General features: G+C 43.3%; 1 protein-coding gene across 6 annotated transcripts in view; it reads right to left on the reverse strand.

Annotated features, from left to right (window-relative positions):
* Positions 1-20,653, reverse strand: part of DMXL2 (Dmx like 2) — a 100,478-nt gene extending 79,825 nt beyond the window's left edge. For all 6 annotated transcript variants that reach the window (XM_035131024.2, XM_035131022.2, XM_060282351.1 and 3 more), the window contains exons 1-4: positions 20,425-20,653; positions 3,069-3,191; positions 2,216-2,287; positions 935-1,013 (exon numbers count right to left, since the gene is read on the reverse strand). In XM_035131024.2, the coding sequence (XP_034986915.2) occupies positions 935-1,013; positions 2,216-2,287; positions 3,069-3,191; positions 20,425-20,511 (361 nt within the window). In that variant the 5' untranslated portion in view covers positions 20,512-20,653. The remainder of the gene's footprint in view (positions 1-934; positions 1,014-2,215; positions 2,288-3,068; positions 3,192-20,424) is intronic.
* Positions 20,654-26,596: the final 5,943 nt, after the last annotated feature.

A 26,596-nucleotide genomic window follows, 5' to 3' on the forward strand; every position in this document is an offset into this window, starting at 1 on the left:
GTCAGTATAATTATATTCAAGACAGTTCCATGTGCTAGGGCTGTTTGTGAGCTGACACCCCCCCCCCAAAAAAAGACACTTAAGAACGTAAGTCAAGTCTGAAGAATGAAGAGACGAGACACTCTTTAGACTATAAGCAGGGCCGGCTCTAGGTAGACCCCCGGTGGCGCAGGGCACCACGGCGCCGGCCCACCAGGAGGGCGCCGCGAGCTGTGCCCGCCCGGTCCACCAACTGCGCTGCGCCCGCCCGCCCACCGTGCTGGGAAACGGGGCGGGGCAGCGCCGGAGGGATCCGTCGCTCCACAGCGCCAGAGGCGCTTAAGACGGCCCTGACTATAAGGGTGGTGGGCAGGGGAAGCTTGGCTTTGTTTTTCGCAGTCTTCAGATGAGAACTAGACCATGTGAAAAATGAACTTAAGATTTTTAGCTGCAGTTCATTTTCAGCTTTGTATTTTTGTTATAAAAAAGTGTGCCTATACATTCTGTTGTTGGCCCATAACCTAGGTTTAAGGTGCTATTTAGCTCCTGGTTTTCATATCTTGGTTTCTATATTTGGCATGCCTCTAAACTAAAAAGTCCCAAATGTTGCAAACTATTTTCGTGGGGAATCACTCCATTCCCTGGATCAATCTTGCTGCTCTTTTCTAAACTTTTTCCAGCTCTACAATATCTGCTTCAAAGTGAAGCGACTGTGCAAAGTATTCCAAATGCAGTCTTACTGTTGTTTTGTATGACAGCATTGTGATATTGGCACTTTTATTTTCAACTTCTTTCCTAACAAACGGAATAACACAATGGAGGGAGGCAAAAGTACCTTGATAATATTAGAGGAAATCACAAAAGATTCCCCCTGAAGATCCCTCACAGTAACATGCTGCATAGCCACAAACCGTATTAGGAAGTGGGAACTGACTTAACGTCGACTTCGTATTACCTTGAGGATCCCATGCTAGGTTGAAGGTCATAGAACTGAGGAAAAACTGCCCTGTCTTCAGCCATTGACACTTCAGTTGCTGCAGCGCAAACATTACAGAGTTAATTCTTAGGGGGCAAAAAAACACACCATGTAGGACAGGAGCAATCATTTCTTCACATAGCTATAAACTGACATTTCATGGGTTGTTGTTTTTTTAAAAAAAATTCATTTGACGTGATTAAGCAGGTATTTTTGCTGTCAAACAGCATTCTTCAAGGGTGACAATTAAAACCAATAACGCCCCAAATTATGCACTTTTCAAATAACAGATCACAGCTATGGCTGTGGCAGAAAGCCAGGCGACAAATTTGCTTGCACTCCTGCTGTTCTGCATGAATAGCTGATTCATTAAAGGAGAGGAGGGAAGTCATTTTGTGTGCCATGCCTTCATGATGACAAAGAGCAAAACTGAAGATCTGCAACAGGGAAAGGGGTTCTTCTCATGTACTGTACAAAACAATATATTTCTTTTTAAAATAAATAAATAAATAATCATAAATACATTCTATCTATTCAATGAGGAGACATGTTAAGACCACCAAACAATGGAAATAAAACTTTATACATCCTTTACAGCAGTGTTTCCCAACCAGTGTGCCTCCAGATGTTTTGGGACTACAACTCCCATCATCCCTAGCTAGCAAGACCAGTGGTCAGGAATGATGGGAGTTGTAGTCCCAAAACATCTGGAGGCACACTGGTTGGGAAACACTGCTTTACAGCACAAGTGGGGAACCTCCTGTCTGCGGGTTAATCGTGCCCCCGGGGGGCGAAGTCCAATTTGGCCCGTGGCACCATTTTCCTCCGACCATGCCCACATTTCTAGGTGAAACTGCCAGAGACTATGACATGATGGTAGAGAGAGGAAGGGCTGGGGAGGCTTGCCTATCAGTTCCAGGAGACGGCTATGGAGGCTGCCCCACCAAATTCAGTCTGCCCTCAACCAGCCCTCACCTGCCTGTCTCCTTCCTTCCTTGTAGCCAGCCCATGGTGTTCCCCTGCCTGTCAGCTTCCTCCTCCTCCTTAGTCTCAGCCATGGGTAGGCAAACTAAGGCCCAGCACCCTCCTTACTGAACTCAGCAGAGATGTAGGATAGGTGCAAAACTAGCATTCATTGGCTCTGACTCCACCACCTACGGTTGGCCTCCCTGTCTTCTGCTAACTGCTAGGAATGATGTTACCTGCTGCAAGATAAACAAACAAAAAATGTGGATTTTATATCACATAATAAATACTTACACAATTTCTCTTATGAGAATTCACCCCAAGGGGCTCAAAAATGCACACGGCATTTCCATAAGAGGCTGCAATCTAGAACAGATTGAGTTAAGAAGTTAGTCTTAAAAAAAATTGCTGTGAATACTTTTCTATTTATAGATAGCAATGCATTCATCAGAGTGTTATGTACAAGGAGAGATTCAGAGAAAAAGTAAATTTATACGAACATCGCTTAGCTGTTGTACCAGACACTAGATTTCAAGGGATATGCTACAATGAACCACATTCTGTGCATTCAAAAAGAAAGGAAGGAAGAAAGAGCAACAATTCTTTACATGTGTAATTTCCAGAATGACTGCCAGTAGCATATCATAAAAAGCCAAATTGTGCTCAATTCATAAAGCGGAGTAATTTATTTAACTGTTAATTAATTCATTAATTGGCACCCTGCCAATTAAAACTTCTTAAGGCAGGGTGCAGCCTTAAAGTTTTAATTCCTGTATTTAAAATGATTTCTTTCTTTCTTAAAAAAAAGAACACTTTCCTGTCTCCCACTGCTCAAAAGTTCTAAAAACCAGGGATTCCCAAACTCTGGTCTATGGACCACCCAGAGTCTGCGAGCTACATTCAGGTGGTCTGCAGCATAGAATTTCATAGAATTCTTTGGAATTCAAATTGCAATGCAATCAAATAACATACAAGGGGAAAAAATAAGCAACAAAGCTACTGTTAAAAGCATCCAGCATCCAGCACAGTGAATTAAAATTGCTACAAGAGGCAGAGAAAAATCATAAAGTGGTCTGCCAAGATCCTCAGCAGTTTTCAAGGGTCCCATGGGCGGAATGTTTGAGAACCAGTGCTCTGAAATCCTTACCCTTCCTTGCTGGGAGCACTCCACGCAGCTGACTTGTATGTTTCCATGCTTAGCACCAGGAATAATTTGCACACATTCAAAGTCATTTGCCAGGATAACAATATCGCATCCGGAGCCGTATGCCTAAAAAGAAATGTGTCAAAAAGGATTCCATTATTTTTAATTTTTCAAGTACTGCACTCGACACATGTGTATTTTCTTTTCAACCTGGTTCCAACCTCCCCGCCCCAAATCATCACTAGAAATAGAAATATCAACAAGACTATTGTTTCAACACAGCCATTAATTTATGTTTCAGTACTGTAACCTGGTGCATGTATGTCAGTCTGCTGCACCAAAAAAAAAAAAAACCAACAACAAAAACAACCCACAGACTGATGGTTCCTTTAAAGGCTAACAAATTAATTGCAGTGGTACCTCAACTTACGAACGACTCGACAACCGAATTTTCAACTTACGAATGGGGCAAATGGCCGCACGCTTATGAATTTCTCGACATCCAAATGGAAACCGTGGCGGTTTTAGATAGGGTTTTTTCGACTTATGAATTTTTAGATTGGGGTTGCTTTAACTTACGAAGTTAAAAGCAAAAAGGAAATGTTAAACAAACAGCAATAGACCATTGTCTGTGTTCGGGGGGTGTTGTACTCTAAATTGCTTGCATAGGTTCGGTGGCATTTAAAAGTTGGCACAGAAGGTGTCTGCTAAATCTCTTTTGGCAAGGTGTTCCACAGGCCTGGGCTAATGGCTCTGAAGGTTCGGTTTGCAATTATAAACCTAAACATCAACTACTTCGTAAATTATTTTGGGTGATATTCAAATACTGGTTCCATCAGTGGAACTCCCCCTCCCTCACCAGATCTGCTCTGAAAGTTGGGGGGAACCCCAGAATAGATTTAGGGAACACAAAGGGGGAGGAGAGGTGGAGAAGTTCAACGGCACAAGTGGAATGTGCATAAAGGAATGAGTTTGCTGGATAGCGCCCTTTGCATGTTATTTTGATTAGCAACAGAACCCTCCTTTCTCTGTTGAGGATCTTTCTCTTCCCATCTACCAAACTATCGTTGCAGAGTTTCAGAAGGAATTGTATCCAACATTGCGACTTGACATGCATCTACTGGAATCCAGCAAATCTGCGGTGAGGCACACCAGGGGCACCTGGCAACAGATAGTCAGCACCCTCAACCCTGAAGGAGCAACCATACAGCCCAGGGGTAGGAAACCTTTATGAGCCCAAGGGCCTCATTTCCCCATAGGCAATCTTCTGGGGGTAACATGGCAGTGGCAACTGCGGGTGGAGCAACAGTTCTGCCTCTTATCATTGTACGGTAGACAACATTTAAGTGATAGAAAAGTCTGAGTTTTTATCACTTACCTACATGCCACAAGTCTCTCCATTCTCCATCCAGGGGAGCGAGAGGTGTGTGACATCAAGATGCATGCCAGCTGGGCAAAAAACCTTGGGGAGGGTGCAAAGCAGGGCCATTGAGGGGCATAGCTTACAGATAATGCTTGGAATTTCCAGACCCAAGCTCCAAATTTAAACGGCCAAGTTCTAGTTTTGTGATACCCAACACCACAATCTGAGGATCTGCAGAGTCTGAACAGCATCGCTTACAGCAGCTCCCCCTAACCTGGTGCCCTCTGGATGTTGTTAGACTCCAACTCCCATCAGCCTCAGCTAGCATGGCCAATGATCAGGTGATGCATTCAATCTCTGGGTTTGAGGTCCCTCATCACTGATACTATGCCCAATGATATCTGGCTACAACTTACTTGCTCTTCTTTGCAGCCCCACCCCATAAATAAGCCACTGGTGAACATTTCAGGAAAAAAGCAGTTGCTCATTTGAATGTACAGTGGTACCTCTGGTTAAGAACTTAATTCATTCCGGAGGTCCGTTCTTAACCTTAAACCGTTCTTAACCTGAGGCACCATTTTAGCTAATGGGGCCTCCTGCTGCCGCCACCGCGCAATTTCTGTTCTCATCCTGAGGTAAAATTCTTAACCTGAGGTACTATTTCTGGGTTAGCGGAGTCTGTAATCCAAAGTGTTTGTAACCTGAAGTGTTTGTAACCCGAGGTACCACTGAAAAGCAATGCCGCACACTGATCCGTATGCAAAAGTCTGGCTTGTACATATTCTACTGCCTCCATTTTCTCCATGAAGATAATTTATCACCTGTGAATTAATAAAATATTTTATGGAGAGAGGAGCCCTGCTTCCACGATTCCCAAAGGTTTGCTGCTGCAAATACAGGATGATGGACTAGATGGGCCTTTGGTCTAATCCAGCAGGACTCTTCTTATGTATAACTTGGGTCTTATTAAACTACAGCATTGTTATTTTCAGTATATGAGAAAAGTCTGTTTCCACTGACGTTCTTCCACTACATGTTCTTTTCCAAGTTATTACGTATATTATCTTTAATATACAACTTACCTGCAGCGACCATATTTCTGGGTAAATCTCATTACAGTAAAGATGTTTCTAAAGAAAAGGAGATAAGATGCTACAAACGTCTAAGCTCCTGACCATCAGAGCTAAACAATGATATCCTTTCCCAGTTGCAATATCCTCTCTTTGGGAAGTTCAGAGAGTAAAAAGGTAAACAAAAAGAAAAGAAAAGAAGAACTGTTGTATGATGAATTGCTTTTTATTTTTATTTTTTAAAAGAAGCCATAGATTTTGAGCACACTGCTTCACTGATGCGTGATATTAAAACAAGATGAGCAAGTAGGTTAACACCCCTTTCATACTTTTATCTCTCAAAGGCACTAGCAAAGGTGTTGCTAGATAGCCAGCACATCCCATTCCAGGGGTCCCCAAACTAAGGCCCGGGGGCCGGATGCGGCCCAATCGCCTTCTAAATCCGGCCCCCGGACAGTCCGGGAATCAGCATGTTTTTACATTCGTAGAAGGTGTCCTTTTATTTAAAAGCATCTTTGGGTTCTTTGTGGGGCCTGTCTGGTGTTTTTACATGAGTAGAATGTGTCCTTTTATTTAAAATGTGTATCTGAGTTATTTGTGGGGCATAGGAATTCGTTCATTTCCCCCCCAAAAAAAATATAGTCCGGCCCCCCACAAGGTCTGAGGGACAGTGGACCGGCCCCCTGCTGAAAAAGTTTGCTGACCCCTGTCCCATTCTAACAATCATTCATCAACCTTGAAATTAAGCTCTTGCCTGTGGCCCTCCATTTGAGGGTTAAAGCATCCCACTGCTCCCCCAATGGCTAAGACGGAAGAGCAGCACATAGTAGCCGTAACAGTGCAATGCTGTTTCCAGCATATTTATCCGGGAGAACTGTATACTAAGGTAGCACAACAGTTCTGTCTTTGGAGCCAACAGCCTAGAGCTCTCAAAAGGAAGAAGGATTGCAGAACTACCCTGGCAGAACATCTATGTGCACAAGGGCAACATTACCACTATTTCCACCTTAGGTTGCAGCGCTCTATGGATTAAAACCAGAGCAGTGTGGTTGTTTCAATTTATAGGCCACTTACCATCTGAAAGATCTCAAAGTGGTTTGCAATAGATAAATACAGGTATGTGTCACACACACACACACACACACACACACACACACACACACACACAGCACAATAAAAGCATGTCAAATAATTCACATAGCAAAATGCATACAAGTTATCCATACACCTATTATAAAAATATGTAAAATCAGAGCTCACTGCAAGGCAGTGTAATATAACATTTCAGACAGTGCAACGTACATCCCATCTCACTCAACAACCATTTCACACAACTATTCTCTGCCTGAAACATTACCAACCACTCAGGCAAAAACCACTCACACTGAACAATATTGGAACTTCCATACAAAGTGTCATTTCCAAACATACAGATGGAAGATACTCTCCTAATCTCAGAAGCACTAATGGCCTCATGCCCCCATCCCCACAGTACCAGCTAATGCTCCTCTCACATCTCTCACGTGAGAGGGGCTCAGATCTATACCAAAGCAGGCTCCCACCCTGGAGGGTAATAACATTCCTTCCATCTGCTCATTCCCAACTACAGAATTATAACATGCACGGTACGGCACAACCTCAACATCTGAAACAGCACCGGTAGCCAACGCACACTGCTTTCTCCAATAGTACCATAGCTATGAAGAGATGACAATGTGGGTATTTGAAAAACAAAGCCCATAATCCTGTGTTAAATGCTTAAATAGGAGCTGTCTTACACTGAGTCAAACCACTGGTCTGTGTACTGTCTACACTGACTGCCAGTGCCTCTCCGGGATTCCGGATGGGGGTCTCTCCCAGTCTTACCCAGAGATGGCAGGGATTGAAGCAGGGACCTTTCTGCATGCAACTTGTGTGCTCTACCACTGAGTTACAGCCATTCTCTTTCAATCATATATTGTGCAAAGTTCAGTGGACCAAAAGATCGACAACAGTAAAAGAAAAGAACAGAACAGGAGTTTGGCCATGATCCAGTTGTTCTAGCTGCCGAAACACGTATCCTGTCAAGCTACCATCCTCAAGTTTGGAGTTGGGATGGGGAAGCTGGCCAAGACTGAGGCTACTGGGAAGAGCTCCTGACACTGAGCCTAAGCCCACTCAGCCAAAGGCAGAAACCTCTCAGTTTCTGAGGCCAAAGAGCCAGGCTCCCCCCCACAGAAACCCACGCCAGGCACTGAAGCACTTGAAAGCAGTGTTAGAAACTCAGATATATAAGCTAGGTGTCAAGTGGCTCCTTAAACTAGGGTTACAGTTGCCAAAACGGAATGTCTAGTTGCCATCTGGGGGCCAGGTGGCTCGAAAGTCGTAATTTTCAATGTGACTTTTTGGTTTCTGAAATTTGTTCTGGTTGTGGAGATGAAATATAACGGATAGAATTCTACAGGGTGTGCTGTTAGTGTGTGAAAACAGGCCAGATTCAAGGATCCCCAGGCATGCACCTCCAGATGGAGGAGATGTCAGGCGCCATCCTGGCACCTTCACTTGGAAGGCTTTCTAAAAAAGATCAGACAAATTCGTGGAGGATAAAGCTATCAAAGCCTACTAGCCACAATGGCTCCGTCCCCCCTCCACCTTTGGAAGCAGTATGTCTCTGAATGCCAGTACTGTACCTGGGAGTTACAAGTGATGGAGAGTGTTGCACTCAGCTCCTGCTTTCATGTTCCCCGCCAGTATCTGGCTGGCCACTGTGAGAGCAAGATGCTAGACTAGATGGGCCTTTGGCCTGATCCAGTAGGCTCTTCTTATACTGTTATGCGGTGCCTGCCTCTGGAGTTTCCATTGTTGGGGTGGAGACTGGGAGAGTGAATTGCATACAGAGGCTCATAAGGCTTCGGTATACCTCTGAGCGGCTCAGTGGGAGCTATCCATGGTGCTGCAGGCTCCAGCATCAACCCATCCTGCCTTGTGAGCTCCTTGCCAGGCAAAGAGAAAAATGCTTCTCACTTGTGTACAGAAATTTGAACTACAGGATCAGAATCTTTTCCACATGCATAAAGCTATTTTACATGCCTTACTGTCCCTCTATGCACTTGATGGCTCCTGTGCAACTTCCTTTCACTCCTCCACTCTCATGTTTCAGTTTTTGGAAATAGCTATGGTTAGCTTGACATATGCACTGGCACAATCAGGAAAAAGCCAGTTTGGAAACCTGGTTTGTAAACTGTGATTTTGTATTAACCATGGTTAGTGAAAACACACAATGCTCACCGTGGCTATCTTTGAAAGCAAAAGGGAAATGCATATGCAACTCTCTGGTTTAGCCACTGAGTTGATGCATACAGTTGATGTATAAGGGTAAGGAGGGGCAAGATGGCGCTGAGGTAAGACGTACTTATCAGAGCTCCACGTATTCCCTTTCAATAACATGATGGGGGTTTGCTTTGCTAGCTTCTCTCCCCCTCTTTTGTTCTTTTAAAATTTCCTCTTATTGAAGGCAATGTTTTATGTGTTCCAGCGACCCTAGGAATTTGCACCATAGAATTTTGTGAAGCTAGCATCGTAAATTTGTTTTAACAAAGCCTAACAGCCTTGCAGCCACCGTCCTGGTTTCCTGTCAGCTATATCTCCACATTTTAAAACTTTTTAAAAAGCTTTTTAATTACTTGTAACCTTCAAAACCTTTTAATCTCTTAAAACCCTTTTTTATTTCCTTTGAACCCCTATATTTTAAACAAACTGAATTGCACACAGTGCATTTTCACTGTCAACGAGAGAAGGTATATCTACCGAGGTTTGCATACAGTTTTCTAGTATCTCAAAGGATCTTTTTGTGCCTTATCACATATCCTTTACGTAAGCAGAGACAGCCAATACAGTACCCTCCAGACATTGTTGGACTACAACTTCCACAGTCCCTGACTACCAGCTACGCTGGCTGGTGCTAAGTAGAGATGGAGTCCAATAACCTCTGAAGGGCAATGTGTTAGCTACCCTTAATCTAGAGTGACCACATTTGGGACCTGGTCCATGTTGACTCATGCATTAGAAACCAGTGATCAGGCTTTCTTAAAATACAAGGCAAATGTTCATTTCCCGGTATCCTGAATGTCTTGAGGACTGCGGTGCAGCAAACCAGGCTTGGGGGAAAAACCACTTGCTTAGTCCTCCATGATGACCATAAATTACCTTCAAGCAACCAGGCTTTACATAAGAAGTTAAGATTGCAAGCAAATTGCACAAGCATGCACAAAGTCTATTAAAAATGCATGGACTAGTATTTTTTTTCCTGGAATTATTTGTAAGGCTGCAAAAATTATAAGCATTCAGGAACATTGGCTTTTGCTTTTAAAATCATGCCAAAAAGCACTGTACCCTGTTAATATTCAATTACATCTTGGAGTGTTTTGGAAGGGTAGAAGGAAGCAAACAAGCTTGAGATGGTTCCCCAAACACAGAAATGCTGAGGGGAAGCTGGGTAGAGCCTTCTGCAGCAATTAGGATAGCAGCGCATGAGTTCTGCAGATTTAAAGCCCTGACAAAGGCAAGGAGCACGAAGCAAGCTTAAGTACCACCCACACACAGAGTCTGCTCTGCTTTAGTCACTCTGCTACCTGCAAGAGAAAACTAGATGGGAGTTCGCAAGCTGCCAGAGGAGCTGGAATGACTTGCAGGATTCTCAAAATGTAAGAAAAACTGCACTTCTTTTTTTGCCAAAGCTTGCATTAAGATGAAGCCCGTTGGCCTGATCCAAGGCAGTGACAAAGATCTAGCTGCATTCAGTAGGCAGACCCAGATAAGCAAAGGCAGAGAGAGAATCAATAAATAAAAGGGCTGAGAAGTGTTGCATCTTAAATAGCTCACAGGCATGTACCATAATTTCCCACTTGCCAGAAGCAGGTAGACTGCCTTCAGATAAGCTCCACAGTGACAAATCAGTCTGTGCTCTAGCAGCCAAGCTATGCACGTCAAGCACTACCAATGGCTGCACATCCATCTTGAAAAAAACTGAAGGTGCCCAGCCAGTGTTTATTAATTTATTTTTTGTTTATTTCATTTATAAAATTTCTATCCTGCCCTTCCTCTCAAAGGAGCACAGTGTTCTGAGAATCCATAGTCTGCTTGTAAATATGCCCATGAGAGTGGCTAGCCTACAGAAATGCTTACCAGTCTGTGAAGGCTCACATAGGAGGGACCGAGAGTTACATCCCTCTTTCAGCAGCCCTCTGAGTATATTACCAGCTGGTCTTCTACCAGCACACTTGTTTTGCATGCTGGACATGGAGGAGGGGGCTTGACTCTTCTGCCAGCACACTTTGTTTCTATGTAGGGCACAGACAGAATCCTCCCATTCCTTTTCCAGCAGCTGATTCACTTGCCAATATGCAGCTACTGGACATACTTCTGCTTCGACTATGGCTAGTAGGTTAGTGCTGAAATATGAGGCAGCTCTATGGACAAATTTAACAGTGGCTGGTTTCCAATCCTGCCTAGCTTATTTAAAGACTAATAGCCAACCTTTTGATCAAATGATGCTCAGTAAAAGAGTTCAAAAATTCAATACGCAGCACTCAGTGCCAATAGAAAGTGAACTCTTCCTAGCTCTCTGGAACTTCTGCCACTGCTATTCTATGTGGTGAAAATACCCTTGATCTCCCCAACCCATCTCCAAAAGCAAAACAAATATGCTGCCAAATATGCTGGGCGTTAACTAAATGACTCATACAAGGGGTCTCCTCTGTTTGGATCCAGATTTTCCAAGGTTCACCCTCTCGTCAAAAATAAGAAAATACTACGGAAATATCCAGAGCCAACCACATGACACCTCCCACCTCACCTCCTCTCTCTCATACTCTGCCACCACTGCAAGCCATGTCCGCAACCTCCAGCCCACAAAGCTTTACCCTTTCCTTTAAAGGGGTGGGGGAGAGAGTTTGGAAGGGTTATGGTAGCAGCAATATCATCCCGCCATGCACTGCAGTGCATCAAGACTGAGAAAGGTAGACCTTGGGAACTGGGGCTTTCACAAATTAATGGAGCTTCTTCTTCCACAGGTGAAATACTTCTCTTGGTGGTGGGTAGCTAAAGGACATTCAGGGGTGTGGGACATATTAAAGCCTCTCCCAAGGGTCTTTTTTAATATTCCTGGGCAGGAGTAAGGAGAGAAGCTGCATGTAAATGGAAGCCCTCCTCCAAACTTGGATAAACTGTGCATCCTGGACTCCCCTGCATTATGGGAACGATCCAGGTACAGGGTGCTTCAATCCCATTGATATCAAATAAATACAAACACATACCTAAGTGTTTAAGATCCATTGAGTCCAGCAATGTCACTGTGCTTTTCAACAATCATCTCCACAGCAGTGTGCAATGCACATTACTAGCATAAGTTATCAACTAAAACTTCTGAAAAGAAGTATTAATTCAGAACTGTGCAGCAAGATTACCTCCCCAAATGTCCAATGTAAGAAGACCATTTCAGTTTGCTTACGAAACACTATGTAAATCGGAACTCAATGAGGAAGTAAGTTCCACAGGTCCAGGGCAACTGTAGAAAAGGTTGTGTTATATCTGGTATTCACAGAAGTTGACTCTTGCAAGAGAGCCTCTTAGCGTACCTAAAATCTAGAAAGGGTTCATGTCGGTGGAGGTACACCCCAACACTGTAAAGCTGATGTTTTTTAGATACTTGTAACTGAGTATTTGGTGTGAATGGACTTTACAAAGCACTGATGGAGAGAATTTGGGATACTTCCAGCAGAACTTCCACCTGTTCTGTGCTACAAAGTGCTAAACCAGTCTGCAGTAGTTAGAATTTTTTTAAGAACACAAAGTAATTGACCAAACCAACTATACACTGAATTAAGCAAAATCTATATAATTCTGGAACATGCAAGTATACAAAATAGGGACAACTTAACAGCATGTTCTTTTTTATCCTGCAGAACAGAACACTGCATTATTAAATTACACCAGCAACAGCATCATTTATGTTGGTTCTTTATTCAAGAACACCATGACTAACCAATTTCTAATGAAATGCACAATTGCACTTTCCAATTGTCTTTCCATGCTATTAAATCATTCTCTTCAGACAGTTTTCAGCACTGGAGCTGTCCAAAAAGGAATAAGTGTTTTTTACAGAGGTAGCAGATTGTTGACACAGGTCTGCCAAAAGTAATGCTAATTTAAAGGATTCATCTATCGCCCGTCCCCATCCCAACTTACGGTATATTCGGGATATTAATTTAAAAATAGGAATTCAATGATAGAAATATATTAAAAAGAGAACATTTAACAATACTTATAAAATTGTTGTGAACTGCCCTGAGATCTACGGCTGAAGGGTGCTATACAAACTTAATAAATAAAAAATCAAGCTATATTCGCCATTAAATAAACAGCATTAAGCATGTGACATCTAGCAAAAGGGTCTGGTGCATATGTAAAAATTCTATACCTGTCAACTACTGTTATGAGACTAAGAATATCCTCTAACTCACACAATATCTTTCAGTGTTAACCAAAGTTTCATTATGTCTACACTAACATTAACTATGTTTGGCCAATTTGCATTAATCTCAGAGCAGATGTAATGCCATGCCATCTACAGTATAACACAGAAAAGGGAAGAGGGTGATTTGTTCAAGAGAGAAAAGAGGATGGGCAACACAATTCTGTAAGACACTTCTGGTTTCTTCACCACAATTAAAAGCTTGGAAAACAGTATGTCTGAACAGGACTACAAAGGCTAATGAAGGCGTGAAATTTCGCTAACTGCAGGTACATCATCATATTGTTCCTATATAAAACATATCCAAGCCTATTAACATATAAAAAAGCAAAACAATACATTTTTAAGGCCACAGCTGCAAAAGGCCCTCTAAAATTCACAATACAGAAAGAGAAGGAAACGTGACAACAGTAAGTAGCTACATCAACTATTAAAGGCGTTGGACAGTGATTTTTTAAAAAAGTTGCTGCAAGCCAAATTTGCCTGGTAGGAGCATTCGATAGTGGGGTGCCTTAAAGCCAAATACAGTGGTACCTCGGTTTATGAACACAATTGGTTCCGGAAGTCTGTTCATAAACTGAAGCGTTCATAAACTGAAGCGAACTTTCCCATTGAAAGTAATGGAAAGTGGATTAATCCGTTCCAGACGGTCCGCGGAGTAACCGTTCATAAACTGAAGCAAACTTTTCCATTGAAAGTAATGGAAAGTGGATTAATCCGTTCCAGACGGGTCTGCGAAGTACTTAAACTGAAGCGTTCATAAACTGAAACATGGGTGTAATTGGTTCCGGAAGTCTGTTCATAAACTGAAGCGTTCATAAACTGAAGCAAACTTTCCCATTAAAAGTAATGGAAAGTGAATTAATCCGTTCCAGATGGGTCCGCGGCGTTCATAAACTGAAAATTCATAAACTGAGGTGTTCATAAACCGAGGTTCCACTGTATATTGTAGCACTAGCTATGACACATTGCATTTCACGATTCCATACTCTCCTGTTCTGCCCTGCCCACTCTTCCTACCTTTTCCTCAATCTTAATCCACCTGATTAGTTTTTGACTAGCTCATCTTCAGACAAAGATGTTGTGGCTGTCCTGATTTAGCTGTCCTGATATTCTAGCAGGGTATGGGGAGCCTTGGACCTGAAAGCTGAGTACTAAAGAACTCGGGAGACCAGAGTTCTAAAGTCTGTGAATGATTTTCAATAAATTAAACTGTCTGCAGTACCTGGACACTTCAGTCTTTGAGTGACACCTTGTTGGCAAAGACTGCGTCAATGGTTTTGGAGCCTTTGGATGAAAGCTACAGAAGCACCTGTTGCTTATAGGTAATGAAGTTGAGTTGGCAGGAGACTGAATCATCAGATGTACTTACTGCACAACCACTCCTATATCTTGCTATGTAACGCCAGGCAGGCTTATGCTACCTGCCCATAATGTTGTTGTTGTTTAGTCGTTTAGTCGTGTCCGACTCTTCGTGACCCCATGGACCAGAGCACACCAGGCACTCCTGTCTTCCACTGCCTCCCGCAGTTTGGTCAGACTCATGTTGGTAGCTTTGAGAACACTGTCCAACCATCTCGTCTTCTGTTGTCCCCTTCTCCTTGTGCCCTCAATCTTTCCCAACATGAGGGTCTTTTCCAGGGAGTCTTCTCTTCTCATGAGGTGGCCAAAGTATTGGAGCCTCAGCTTCAGGATCTGTCCTTTCAGAAACCCAGAAGCGCAGTTAATGTAAATCCAATAATTTAAAAACCTTATGAGCTCTGTAATCCACATATTAGCAACGTTACATATTTTAGCGGTCATTTGTTTTGCACCATTTCCCATGCAAGTATTTGTTCTGTCCAAATTCCACAAGAACAGGGAAAAGCCATAGCTCATAGTGTGCATGTGTTGCATGCAACAGGTCTCAAGCTCAGTCCCTAAGCACTTCCAAACAGAGTTAGGAAAGACACCCATTTGAAACCCTGCCAGTCAGTGTAGACTATACTGAGCATGATGGTCCAATGGTCCGACTTGGTAAAAGGCAGCTTCCTTTGTCAATCACTAAAAGCTCTTTATTTCCAACAGGTTCAGACGTAATAATCCTGGTCTGATAAGCTGTGCTGCATTGACCTCAGAACAAGCTTGCCCAGCTTCAGTGACACTATCTTAGTTTCTTAAACCAGTTTCCCAATTCACATGGCACAGGAAACTGTGGTTTAAGAAACTAAGAGACCTTTGCTTAAGGCTTAAGCTGAGTGCGCCAAGGAAGAAGGGAAGCAGAGAGACAAGGTCTCAGTATAAGGGCAGACAACTCCTTCACAGGTTAATAAAACTTGGTTTATCAGACTGGGATCGTTACATGTAAACTGGGACACTGTTTTGCAAATGGCTGGCAGAAACGATATTCTTGCAGTAGAATATATTTCAAGACCCAAATACAGATTTCACACAGAGTCACTGGAAAAGGTGCAAAAAGCTTTGGTCAAAGTAACGATAGCTTCTTGTTCCTTGGCTAAATGGACAACACATTAAAGAAAACTGCCCTGAGTAATTCCCAATGTCTGCAAGAGACAAAATTCCTATGGTTTCACTTAGCACTAGGGTAATGGGTTTTCTAATGCAGAGGTGGGGAAGCTCTGGACCTCCAGAGATTATTGGACTACAACTCCCACAATCCTTTACCATTAGCCATGCTGGCTGGGGTTTATAAAAACTGGGAGTTCAACAACATCAGGAGGGTCATTGGGCCTCACTATGAATCTAAACAAGAATGAAGACAATCACAGGGATGACTAGACTATTCACAAAACGCTCATTTCTGTCAGGTTGCACAGGACAGAGATGGTGAAAGTTAAGGACTCCCAAGTCATGCACAGAGATGGAAGGTGGAAGCTGACTTGTTTTAAAAACAGTAACTGGCACAGCTTGTACCACCAATATGATGTCCAAACAACAGGTGAATGATAGACCTGGGAAGTCTAGCCATCTTAGGATCAGTTGCAGCATGACTTTTTGATGTTTTTAATACCCTCACAAAGTAGCATCATCATTCTGCTCATGCTACTGTTTGACGGAGGAATTAATATCCCTAAACTACCAGATATCAGCATTCTACACTGTTCTGCTGAAGGGGACGCTTGCTACCTTTGCAAAAATCCCACCCACTCCGTTGCAAAGTCAGCAGGATCGACTGTCCTCGGTGGGATAGGAGAAATTCCAGGTCCACAGCACAGAACTTGGGGCTGCCTGCAGCTACCTTTCCTCCACCTCTTTATTTGTGTGGTGGTTCCAGTCGGTACCTAGCAAGCAGATCCCCAGGCTTATTGGGGAAGACGTACACAAAGAACTCGACATCAGTAAGCCCATATTGACAAAGGAAATGTCCTGGGTGGGAGAATAAAATATGGGGCAAATGTCAAAGCACCTCTCAGTAGAGATGAAGATTTACTTACTGTAAGTTGTTTCCCCTTCATCCAACTGCAGCCATGTAGCACTCCGATTCCACTCTTGTTGCTCTGACCTTGCAACTCCCCTCCTAAAATCCCTTCCAGGGCTTCCTTGTCCACTCCCTGATCCTGTGCAATCTTCCTCATCTTTAACCACCCCCCTTGCATGGCCTTCCTTATCTATCTTCACTTATTTCCCAACACATCCCTTCCAGTGACCTTTGCCCACACAGCTCTACCTGAAATGATTTCTTCTTGCTGCCCCTTAAGGATGGAACCACCACCGTTGTGTGATCACCTCTCTTATTTCCTTTAAACGTCACCTCAAAACAGGAAGGTATTGAGAACTTTCCCAGGAGTCCCTTTACCTCATTTACCTAATTGTAACTCTAGGTTCTTTGTAAAGCATCATGTATATAGATGGGGCTGCACAGATTAATAATAATAATGAAGCCAACAGAATAGCATCTTGTAGGATAGAGGAGCCTGGGGCAGGTAAACCTGGATACAGTGGTACCTCAGGTTACAAACGCTTCAGGTTACAAACACTTCAGGTTACAAACTCCGCTAACCCAGAAAGAGTACCTCTGGTTAAGAACTTTGCATCAGGATGAGAATAGAAATCGTGCTCCGGCGGCACGGCGACAGCAGGAGGCCCCATTAGCTAAAGTGGTGCTTCAGGTTAAGAAAAGTTTCAGCTTCAGAACGGACCTCCGGAACGAATTAAGTTCTTAACCAGAGGTACCACTGTATTACGAAAAGGTGAGGGTTGGTGCATTTGTTTTTTTCTGGTTTAATAGGGAAGAGAGACAGGGATTGTGATTAAAAAGGGGCAATTCCTTAATTATAAGGATCTCTATTTGCTGCAATCATTCATATGGTGACTGCCAATGTCTTGCCTTCTTTCTAATTGCTTGTAGACACAATATATAATTTAAACGCTGAGAGTCTGATAGTTCAGACTACCAGAAAACTAAGTCTCTGTGGCATGAGATAGCTTACTACATTCAAACAATAAAGCCACTTGACAAACATTGGCTATTTTTTTAAAAAAGATCATTTTTAGGAGAATCACAGCAAAGAAAGACCTTGAGGCATTGTCATTTACAACCTGGGCTGGTGTAGATTACAACTCACACATCTAATACAATTATTTTACACTTTCAAATCATGATTTCAGGACCCCCCCCCTCCCAGTTCATTAAGCGGAACATACATATAAGAAAACCAGCAATGCCAAGAATGATCTATGAAATACAATCCATCTCTCCTCTCCTTCAGCCTCAAGGTATCTGGCCTGCTTCAGTGCTGTTAGCAAACTGACATTAAAACAGTACCCCACAGATCTGCAGTAAGAGTCTGCTCATTTTTATAACGATCAAAATTTGGAGAAAGCACTCAGACAAAAATGGCTACACAATATGCAGCCCACATATTATTAGCTGAACTTGAATTCCACTGTGATGAAAGAAATACTACGGAGTACGGTTTTTATGAATGTCACAGGAAGCAGTGGCTGTGCAGTGTCCTTAGACGTCAGTAGAGCTGCATAGCAGCAGAAAAGAGAAAATACTCTGGAGTGAATAACTATACTTTCTTTTCTTGGCAGAATTGTTATTAAAAGGGCAAAACTGTGTGAAACCATTTCTGCATAGAAAGGTTTTTCAACAGGACCCCAAAGTGTCTGAGAAATAGATGCTATATTCAGAATAATTTTGACAAAAATTACTTCAGGCTTGTATATGTCACAAAGATTAACATGCCCAGTCTCCTCTCCTCCAAACACTAATTATTATTATTGTTGTTGTTGTTGTTTTTACTGCTCAAAAACTCCTAAAAAGCAACACTTTTTTTGCACAAGCTGTTAGGTGCTAGATCCCTCCCACATTCATTTATTATTAGCAGAGGAAGTTATATTCCATTCAACTGCAGATCTCATCCACAGCTAGCTCAGGTAAGGAGCCTTCGGCCAGCTAGGTGTTGCTTGATTACAGCTCCCATAATTGCTGGTCGTCAGCCATGCTGGCTGGGGCTGAGTTGGAGTCCGGCAACACCTGAAGGGCCACAGGTCTCCTATCCCTGATTTAAGCAGGCTGTTGCAACCACATTCCTTTCCATTACAAGATGGACCGAGGTATTTTCAGCATTACACCATTTTCTCACTTAAAAGACTGATAAGAGTTTTAATGTGCATCCACCGATTGCATCAAGAAAGTAAGACTATGCGCATTGCCCCCACCATTCTCTCCCAGGGCCCTCTGGGGAAAGAAATCCACCCAAAATCTTTGCCACTCAACCACCAGCAGGACTAAGGACACTATTACATCAAAAACAAACACAAAGGAGTGAAGAGATTATGCAGCTCATGCTAGAAGGTCAGCAAGGTCTGACCAACAACACGACCTATTTCCACAGGCCTTTACTTTAGAAGTTACAACCCCTGCCTTCCCATGTCTAAAGACAGGCATCAACACCATTGGTGGGAAAGGAGAAAATATATTACCAACCCCCCACCACCACCACCACCACCACTGTAAGACTGCCAAGTTTTCAAGCAGGCCTGTTAACAGCAGTCACGAAGCAGTTGCATGATTCAGTTGTTGATTTCTGTGGATCAAAGCTAAGCTATTGTAAAGGGAAGGGGGCAGGCCAGAGCGGTTTAATGACCACTGGGCAATGCTGCTAAACCCCCCCCAACACACACACACACCAACCATCCTATAATTCCCTCACCCTGTTGGGAAACACCTGCCAGCTCTCTCACTACTATTCACCTTGCCACTAAAGCCACAAACATATAGTGCTGTTTTAAAAAGGAAATAAATATGATACACACACACACACACACACACACACACACACAGAGAGAGAGAGAGAGAGAGAGAGAGAGAGAGAGAGAGAGAGAGAGAGAGAGAGAGAGAGAGACTGTTTGAGTTAGCAAGGGCAGGTCATAGAATCTTAGAACCATAGAGGCGGAAGGGACCAAATGGGTCATCTAGCCCAACCCCCTGCAATGCAGGAACTTTCTACCCAAATGTGGGGCTTGAACCTATGACCCTGAAATTAAGAATCTCATACTCTACCGGCTGGACAATGCATGCCTCCCTGATCCGATACACACCTTAGATAAATATATAGATACATCCATTATTATGGCATATAAATAGAGACTCGGTACTTCAGACATGTCAGAGCCGTGGTTCCCAACGTGGGGCAGACGCCCCCCAGGGAGGCAATTTGAGAATAAGTTATTAACAGTGAATTGCCTTTTAGGCTTCCACCACATGAATAGTTCACTTTTTGAATAAAAAGAATTATATGTCATCGGGGGGGGGGGGGGACAGGATTTTAGAGATGCTTAGGTGAGGCATGGCCAAAAAAAGGTTGGGAACCACTGCGTCAGAGGGATATCCACGTTGGGTTGCATCCAACTAAGTCAGAGTGGATATGTTAGGTGTGCATTAATTTCAGTTGGCCTCCTTTGGGTTGGACTAGCACCGAATATTACCCAGGTATATTATACATTACATTACATTACATACAGTACAGTATAGTATAAAGATTCAAAACCTTTTGGGTCATGGTCCAGCCGAATTTAGTGGACAAGTACGCAGACAGCATAGCATGACATTACAGTACATTATATTATAGTATATTACAGTATATTATAGTATAAATATTCAAAATCTTTTGGGACAAGATCCAGCCTAATTTTGCAGACTGCTCGGTGAAATTAATTTGATATAGCATATATAAGCGTACACACACACACACACCAGGGCACGAAAATCAGACCAAAAATAGCTGGCGGGGGGGGGGGAGAATATAAATTTTCAGTGCCCCACCCAGACCCAGAAGGCAGAAAGCCTGGCAAGACGAAGAGGGTGCCTTCTTCTGCATCTCCTTGGGTGCCACCCTCTCTCTCCTCGCATTCCCTCCCTTGACCCTCCGCCTCAGGACGGATCCGTCCCGGCCGCGCCGCCCTCACCGTGAACGGGATGTCCTCGACGCTGCCCACCGAGTAGCAGTTGTCGCCCGGGTTGACGGCGCCGGTGAGCACCTGGTGCAGATGCATCGCTGCTGCGGCCTCCGACGGCCGCCCGCCCACCCAACCGGCTGGGATTCCCTCTCCCCTCCGCCGGGGAGAGGGCGAGGGCGAGCGCGGAGATGCGCAGAGAGACCCGGATGGCTTCCGCTCCTTTCCTCCGCCTGAGGCCCCCTCCCTCCTCCTCCCTTCTCGCGCAGAGGGAAAAAAAAGAAAAGAAGGGGGAAGCTTCGCTCTCGCAACCAGGGCGCGCAGACGGGCGCGCGCTCAGCGGCAGCCGCGGCGGCGGCGGTAGGCGGGCAGGTCAAAGAGAGTGATGGGACGGAAGCGTCGTACGCATGCGCGGGAGGGGAAAAGATGCCGGCTGAGGGACCACCTCCGTCCGAGGGAGGGAGGGGCTCCAGACAGGTGAGTCCGGGGGGGGAGGGGGACCCGCCAGGTAGGGAGACACGCACTGTGTGCGAAGGGGAAAAGGGGGCCGGGTGGGTGGGATTTACAACAACAACAACAACAACAACAACAACAACAACAACAACAACAACAACAGGGATGGCCGCCTCTTCGCCAAGCAGGAGTTTGTTCCCTGAGGGCGCGGTCACACACCCGGCGTTTGCAGCGCTACGGTGCCGCTTTAAAACAGCCGCGGCTCTTTTTCCTCTCCAACCCCGCCCAAAGGGTTCTGGGAGTTGTAGTTTCGTTAAGCGTTCTGCGAGTTATGGTTCGTTGAGGGTGCTGGGAGTTGTTAAGGAGACACGCACACACATTTTCTATTTTAAAAATGTATTTTTTTATTATTATTATTATTATTATTATTATTATCATTATCATAATACAAATTATTCTGTTAAAATCATTATTAAAAATCATCTATACAGAAAAAACGGTTAGGCACAGGAACAGTTTTTTCCCTTGTGCCATCAAATTGTTAAATTCGTAGCTGTGTAGCGGAAGACGAATCCAGTTATGGGTGGGGTTCCTTTGCTGTGCTATTGGTATTGTGTGTGGGAAAGTGTTTGTATAAGGTACGTTTACATTGCAATGTAACCGAAGCAAAATTCCAAGTATCTTGGTACTTGGCCAATAAATAAATTATTGGGGTGGGGAGGGGGTATCACTCAGAAGGGTGGTGGAAGTGGGTGATTGACTGACTGGAAAGAGAAGTTGCTGAATTACAACTTATCACCAAGCTCAAAACCATGGAGGGACCTGGTTTGAACAGAGACATAGGATTCTTATCTCATTATACATGATAAAGCGATCTTCAGCCATCTCAACCCTTGCTTTTTCATGCAAAACCATTCAACAACTTCTCTTTCCAGTCAGTCAATCACCCACTTCCACCACCCTTCTGAGTGATACCCCCTCCCCACCCCACCCCCTCCCCACCCCTTCTCCACATAAGCGCCTGGGGACTCCTATTTCAGTGTATCTGAAGAAGTGTGCATGCACACGAAAGCTCATACCAAAATAAAAACTTAGTTGGTCTTTAAGGTGCTACTGAAGGAATTTTTTTAACATTTTGTGAATCTTTGTACTTTTGTCCATTTACTGTACAGTGGACCCTCCAGATATGAACTTAATTCGTCCCAGGGGTCCTACTTACTCCAAAATGTCCGTATCCAGGGGTGCTGCTTCTGCGCAAGCATGCAGTGTGATAGAGCGCTTCTGCGCATGTGCGCGTGGCGAAACACTTCTGGTTTTGCCAAATTTGTAACCCAAAATTACGTTACCCGAAGGTAATCCGAGGTACCACTGTATTTACCCCCCCCCCCGATTTGAACTATAAAATGGTGATTTTCTTGAGTCAAAATGAGAGTACCCCTAAACATTTTTAGAAAAAGCACTATTATTATTATTATTATTATTATTATTATTATTTTGACAAAGTAATAAGAATAAATAAGAATAAGAATGTGCACCCCACCACCAAGACCATTCCATTGTAACCATCCAACCTCCCAAAGTTTCAACACCTCTTGCAATGGTTTGATCCCTTTCCTTTTAACAGTACAAATTCTACAAACACCTTCCGTATCTCCTCAAAATCATTTCTCCTGCATATTCCCTGTCTTACCTTAACGGCACACGTTAATTTATCATTAATAGCTATATTCCACACCTCTTTATACTATTCTTCCATTTTATATTTTGCTTGCCCCTTCCGCTTCCTAGCTATCATAATTCGTGCAGCTGTCAATAAATTTGCTCACACATTTTCTTTCTTGCTTGGAGGAATGGGTGAAAAGCTTGTCTGTGGTTCGGCCTTGGTAGGAAATAATGGCAAGAGCAATGTGACAAGAGGCTGGCTTTGTGTTGTTGTGTGCTGTGGCTGATAGTCTCCCTCTCTCTCTCATATATGTGTGTGTGTGTGTGGGAGGATGTTCAGTTCAGTTGGGTAACTCTTTTAAAAGCCAAGTCAGTTATGTAATAGCCGTAACCAACTTTTCCAAAAAAGCGTATAATGTTGGAGGGGACGGATGGACAAACGCAAACAAATAACAAACACTGGGCACGGATGAAAACTTACACAATATTCATCAGGCTTGGTGCCATATAACAACAACAACAACAACAACAACAACAACAGAAAAATCTCCGTTTAATATTACAGATTCAAGAAAAGGGAGATGACACATAAGGAAAGAAAAATAACAACTCAAGATACTTTAACCAGATCCTTTTAGACACAAACGGCGGAGATCGATCATGTTCTTGGATGTTGACAAACCAAACAAAAACAAACTTATCTGTTCTACACTGACCTCTGAGTACTTTTGATTTAAATGTTAACTTCTCCATACCAATATATAGTTCAGCTCCATCTATCTTGTGACTGATACTGATGGAAGTTTGTGTCATCTGAACTTTGGTCTGGATTTATTTGATTAGTGGCAAGGAGGGTCCAGAGTCCATCTCTGCAGTGAGCCCTACAAGATCTGCTCCCAGCTTTGCTGCTCTTATTTCCACCTGCCCAGGATGAAACCCTGACTGACTCCAACTACAAAAGCTGCTCCTCCTGCAGAAGGGGCCAAGTGCCATCTTACCTGTGAAACGTGCAAAATCTTCTGTTCAGGATGCCTAGAGGTTATTGAGGTGGGGCATTGCTTAGGAGTTTTTGTTTGGGTCAATATTTAATTTTGGAGGTGCTTGATTTTTGCTGTTACTGGGGTCATCTTATTGTATCTTTATCATTAGACCTTATTGTGTATCATGTGGGGATTGTTTAATTTTACTGAATGCTTATTGAGATAATTCCATTTATTGTTTACATCTACGTAATTTTTGCTATATTTTGTAATTTTGTCAATCCTTTGTTGTTGTAAGCTGCCTTGAGTGTGGTTTAACTAAGGAAGGGTGACATACAAATAAATGCCAATGGTGAGGTGTGTTGCTGGCTCCCACAGATCACATTAGACTTGTAGACTGCTCGGACACTTTTGTTAGTAAATTAAAAGCAAATTGAAGCCTGTATATTTTCTTCCTTTCAAGCTCTGGAAGACTAAAGCCCCAAGGATAATAAACATTTATGGAATTGGTTTCTGGATGGCAGTAGCTGGCTTAAGGATAAAACAAATGTTGTGTTTGTTTATAAAAGGACTTTAACATATTAGCTTTTAAAGTTGAAAACTAATGACCTCCAGAGCCAGTGTGGTGTAGTGGTAGAGCAGTAGACTCATAATCTGGTGAACCGGGTTCGTGTCTCCGTTCCTCCACATGCAGCTGCTGGGTGACAGTGGGCTAGTCACACTTCTCTGAAGTCTCTCAACCCCACTCACATCACAGAGTGTTTGTTGTGGGGGAGGAAGGGAAAGGAGATTGTGAGCCGCTTTGAGACTCCTTCGGGTAATGATAAAGCGGGATATCAAATCCAAACGCCTCCTCCTCCAGACTTTGAGAATGACGAATCAAGTTAAAAATCACAGTGTCAAGGGGAGAATTCCCTAGGTGAAAAATAACTTTGCAATGCAGTAGCTGTTTATCATAACTTCAAAGTGAAGTTTTTGGATTTTGATTTGAGTTCTCAAAACCTTTTTTTTAAATAAGCCGCTAAAGTTCCTGTAATCTAGGAATATCTTTCTAGCATGGCGGGGTATAAGTAATAAATTATTATTATTTTTATTATTATTACTACGACTACGACTTGATAAGCCTTTGTCAGCAAAATTTAGGAATGATTACAGCCAGCTAAGAAAACAAAGCACCATAATGCCACTCCTCTAAACAGACCTGGGAGAGGGCATTCTCGGTGGCAGCCGCCAAGTTGTGGAATTCTCTACAAAGGTGTGTTTTGCTTCTTCATTAAAAAAGCTCTCAGGGAATTCTGAAAACAGGCCTCTTTACTCTGGCCTTTGACCCACGACACCCCCCAAGATGTATGTTTTCAGGGCCTATCTGATTTCTGTGGCCATAATCTCTTTTAACTGTTTTTAATTATGAAGTGGAAATAGTTGTAACCCTGCAACCTGCTGGTGAAGGCTGTGCAATATTAATAATATCATGGAGTAAAAAAATGCCCAAGGTGATTGAAAAGAAAGCAATAAAATATAGACATCATCAAACAAGACACAGGAGAAAAAAAACAGGAACTCGTGCTGCCCATTGAAATGAGCTAAATTAAATCAGACCAACATTAAAACACTTAAATTATTTTTTTCCCTTTTCGTTTTTTAAAGTGAGCTATCCTGCCTGTAGCCAATGGAGTGGGCTGGTGAGCATCCCACACAAAGCATATGGCTCTATAGCTCCACAGATAATGTGCTCTACTGGTCCAAGCCTTGAAGCTATTGAGTTGAGAACTCATTTGAAGATCAAAGAACATAAGAGCCTGTTGCATCAGGCCAATGTCTCTTTTAGTCCAGCATCCTGTTCTCTCTCTCTGTGGCCAACCAGATGCCTGTGGGAAGCCTGCAAGAAGGACCAGAGCACAACATTGCTCTCCCTTTCTGGCAAGTTCCAGCAACTGGTATTCAGAAGTTTTACTGCCTCCCAACAGTGCAGGCGAGGGATAGCCAGCCATGATGGCTAGTGGCCATTGAGAGCCTTGTCCTCCGTCCGCCTTTGTCTAATCCTCTTAAAGCCACCAAAGAGAGGGGGACAAAGAGAACTGAGGATCTAGTGTCTAGAATAGATCTTTCCAAAAAGCAAATTTCTATGGTAGCAAATAAAGGGCAGTTCAGCGCACAGGTTTGTCACACAATGAGTGTAGTGGTAAAGCAATGACTCGCATTTGTGAATCACCAGGGACCCATTGTGGCGATTAGCCCAGAGCTAGGCCCCACACAAGTAAGGGTTAAATTCTGTGGCAGTTAGAACCAAAAGGGGAGGGCTCAGCCATGGTATAAAAACCCCTCCCTGTGGGCAGTAGGGGAGAGTGTTTTAGAGTTATTGGAGAGGAGAGTTGGTCGCGGATAGTCAGAGCTAAGAGTCAGGAGTGAAAGCTGGGTCTGGGAGTCTGAGGTATAGCATTGGTGGTAGTTAGCAGACAGGATAACCAGTTATTTTGAAACAAAATAAAAAAAATTCCTTCAGTAGCACCTTAAAGACCAACTAAGTTTTTATTTTGGTATGAGCTTTCGTGTGCATGCACACAAAAGCTCATACCAAGATAAAAACTTAGTTGGTCTTTAAGGTGCTACTGAAGGAATTTTTTTTATTTTGTTTCGACTCAGACCAACACGGCTACCTACCTGTAACCAGTTATTTTGCGACTATTTGTTATTATTAATTAGCTGATTTTAGAGGTATTAGGCCAGTAACATCTAGCGGTAATAGGTCATCTATTATAAGTTTATTGAACACCGTTTAATATCAGAAACCACAAGCCTTTGTACACAATAAAGCAACTTGTTTATTCACATTATCCTCGTCTGTGGTAACTAAAACACGCAGGTACCAGTTAGCAGTCTGGTGGGTTGCAGCTGGGGTACCATTGGTCATTGGTGCAGTACTCATAGACCGTGAAACGTCCGGGGGTGCTGCACAGGTCTGCAGGGACCGTGACACCCATCACTTCCATTCATCTGTTGCTAGCTCAGAAAGACAATACTATTGAATGGAAATAGCTCACAGCCTTTAGATACAGGTCTGTGTGTGATTTCTAGTGATTCATGGTGCC

This window comes from Zootoca vivipara, chromosome 14 (genome assembly GCF_963506605.1).
Source record: "Zootoca vivipara chromosome 14, rZooViv1.1, whole genome shotgun sequence".
Lineage (NCBI taxonomy): Eukaryota > Metazoa > Chordata > Lepidosauria > Squamata > Lacertidae > Zootoca > Zootoca vivipara.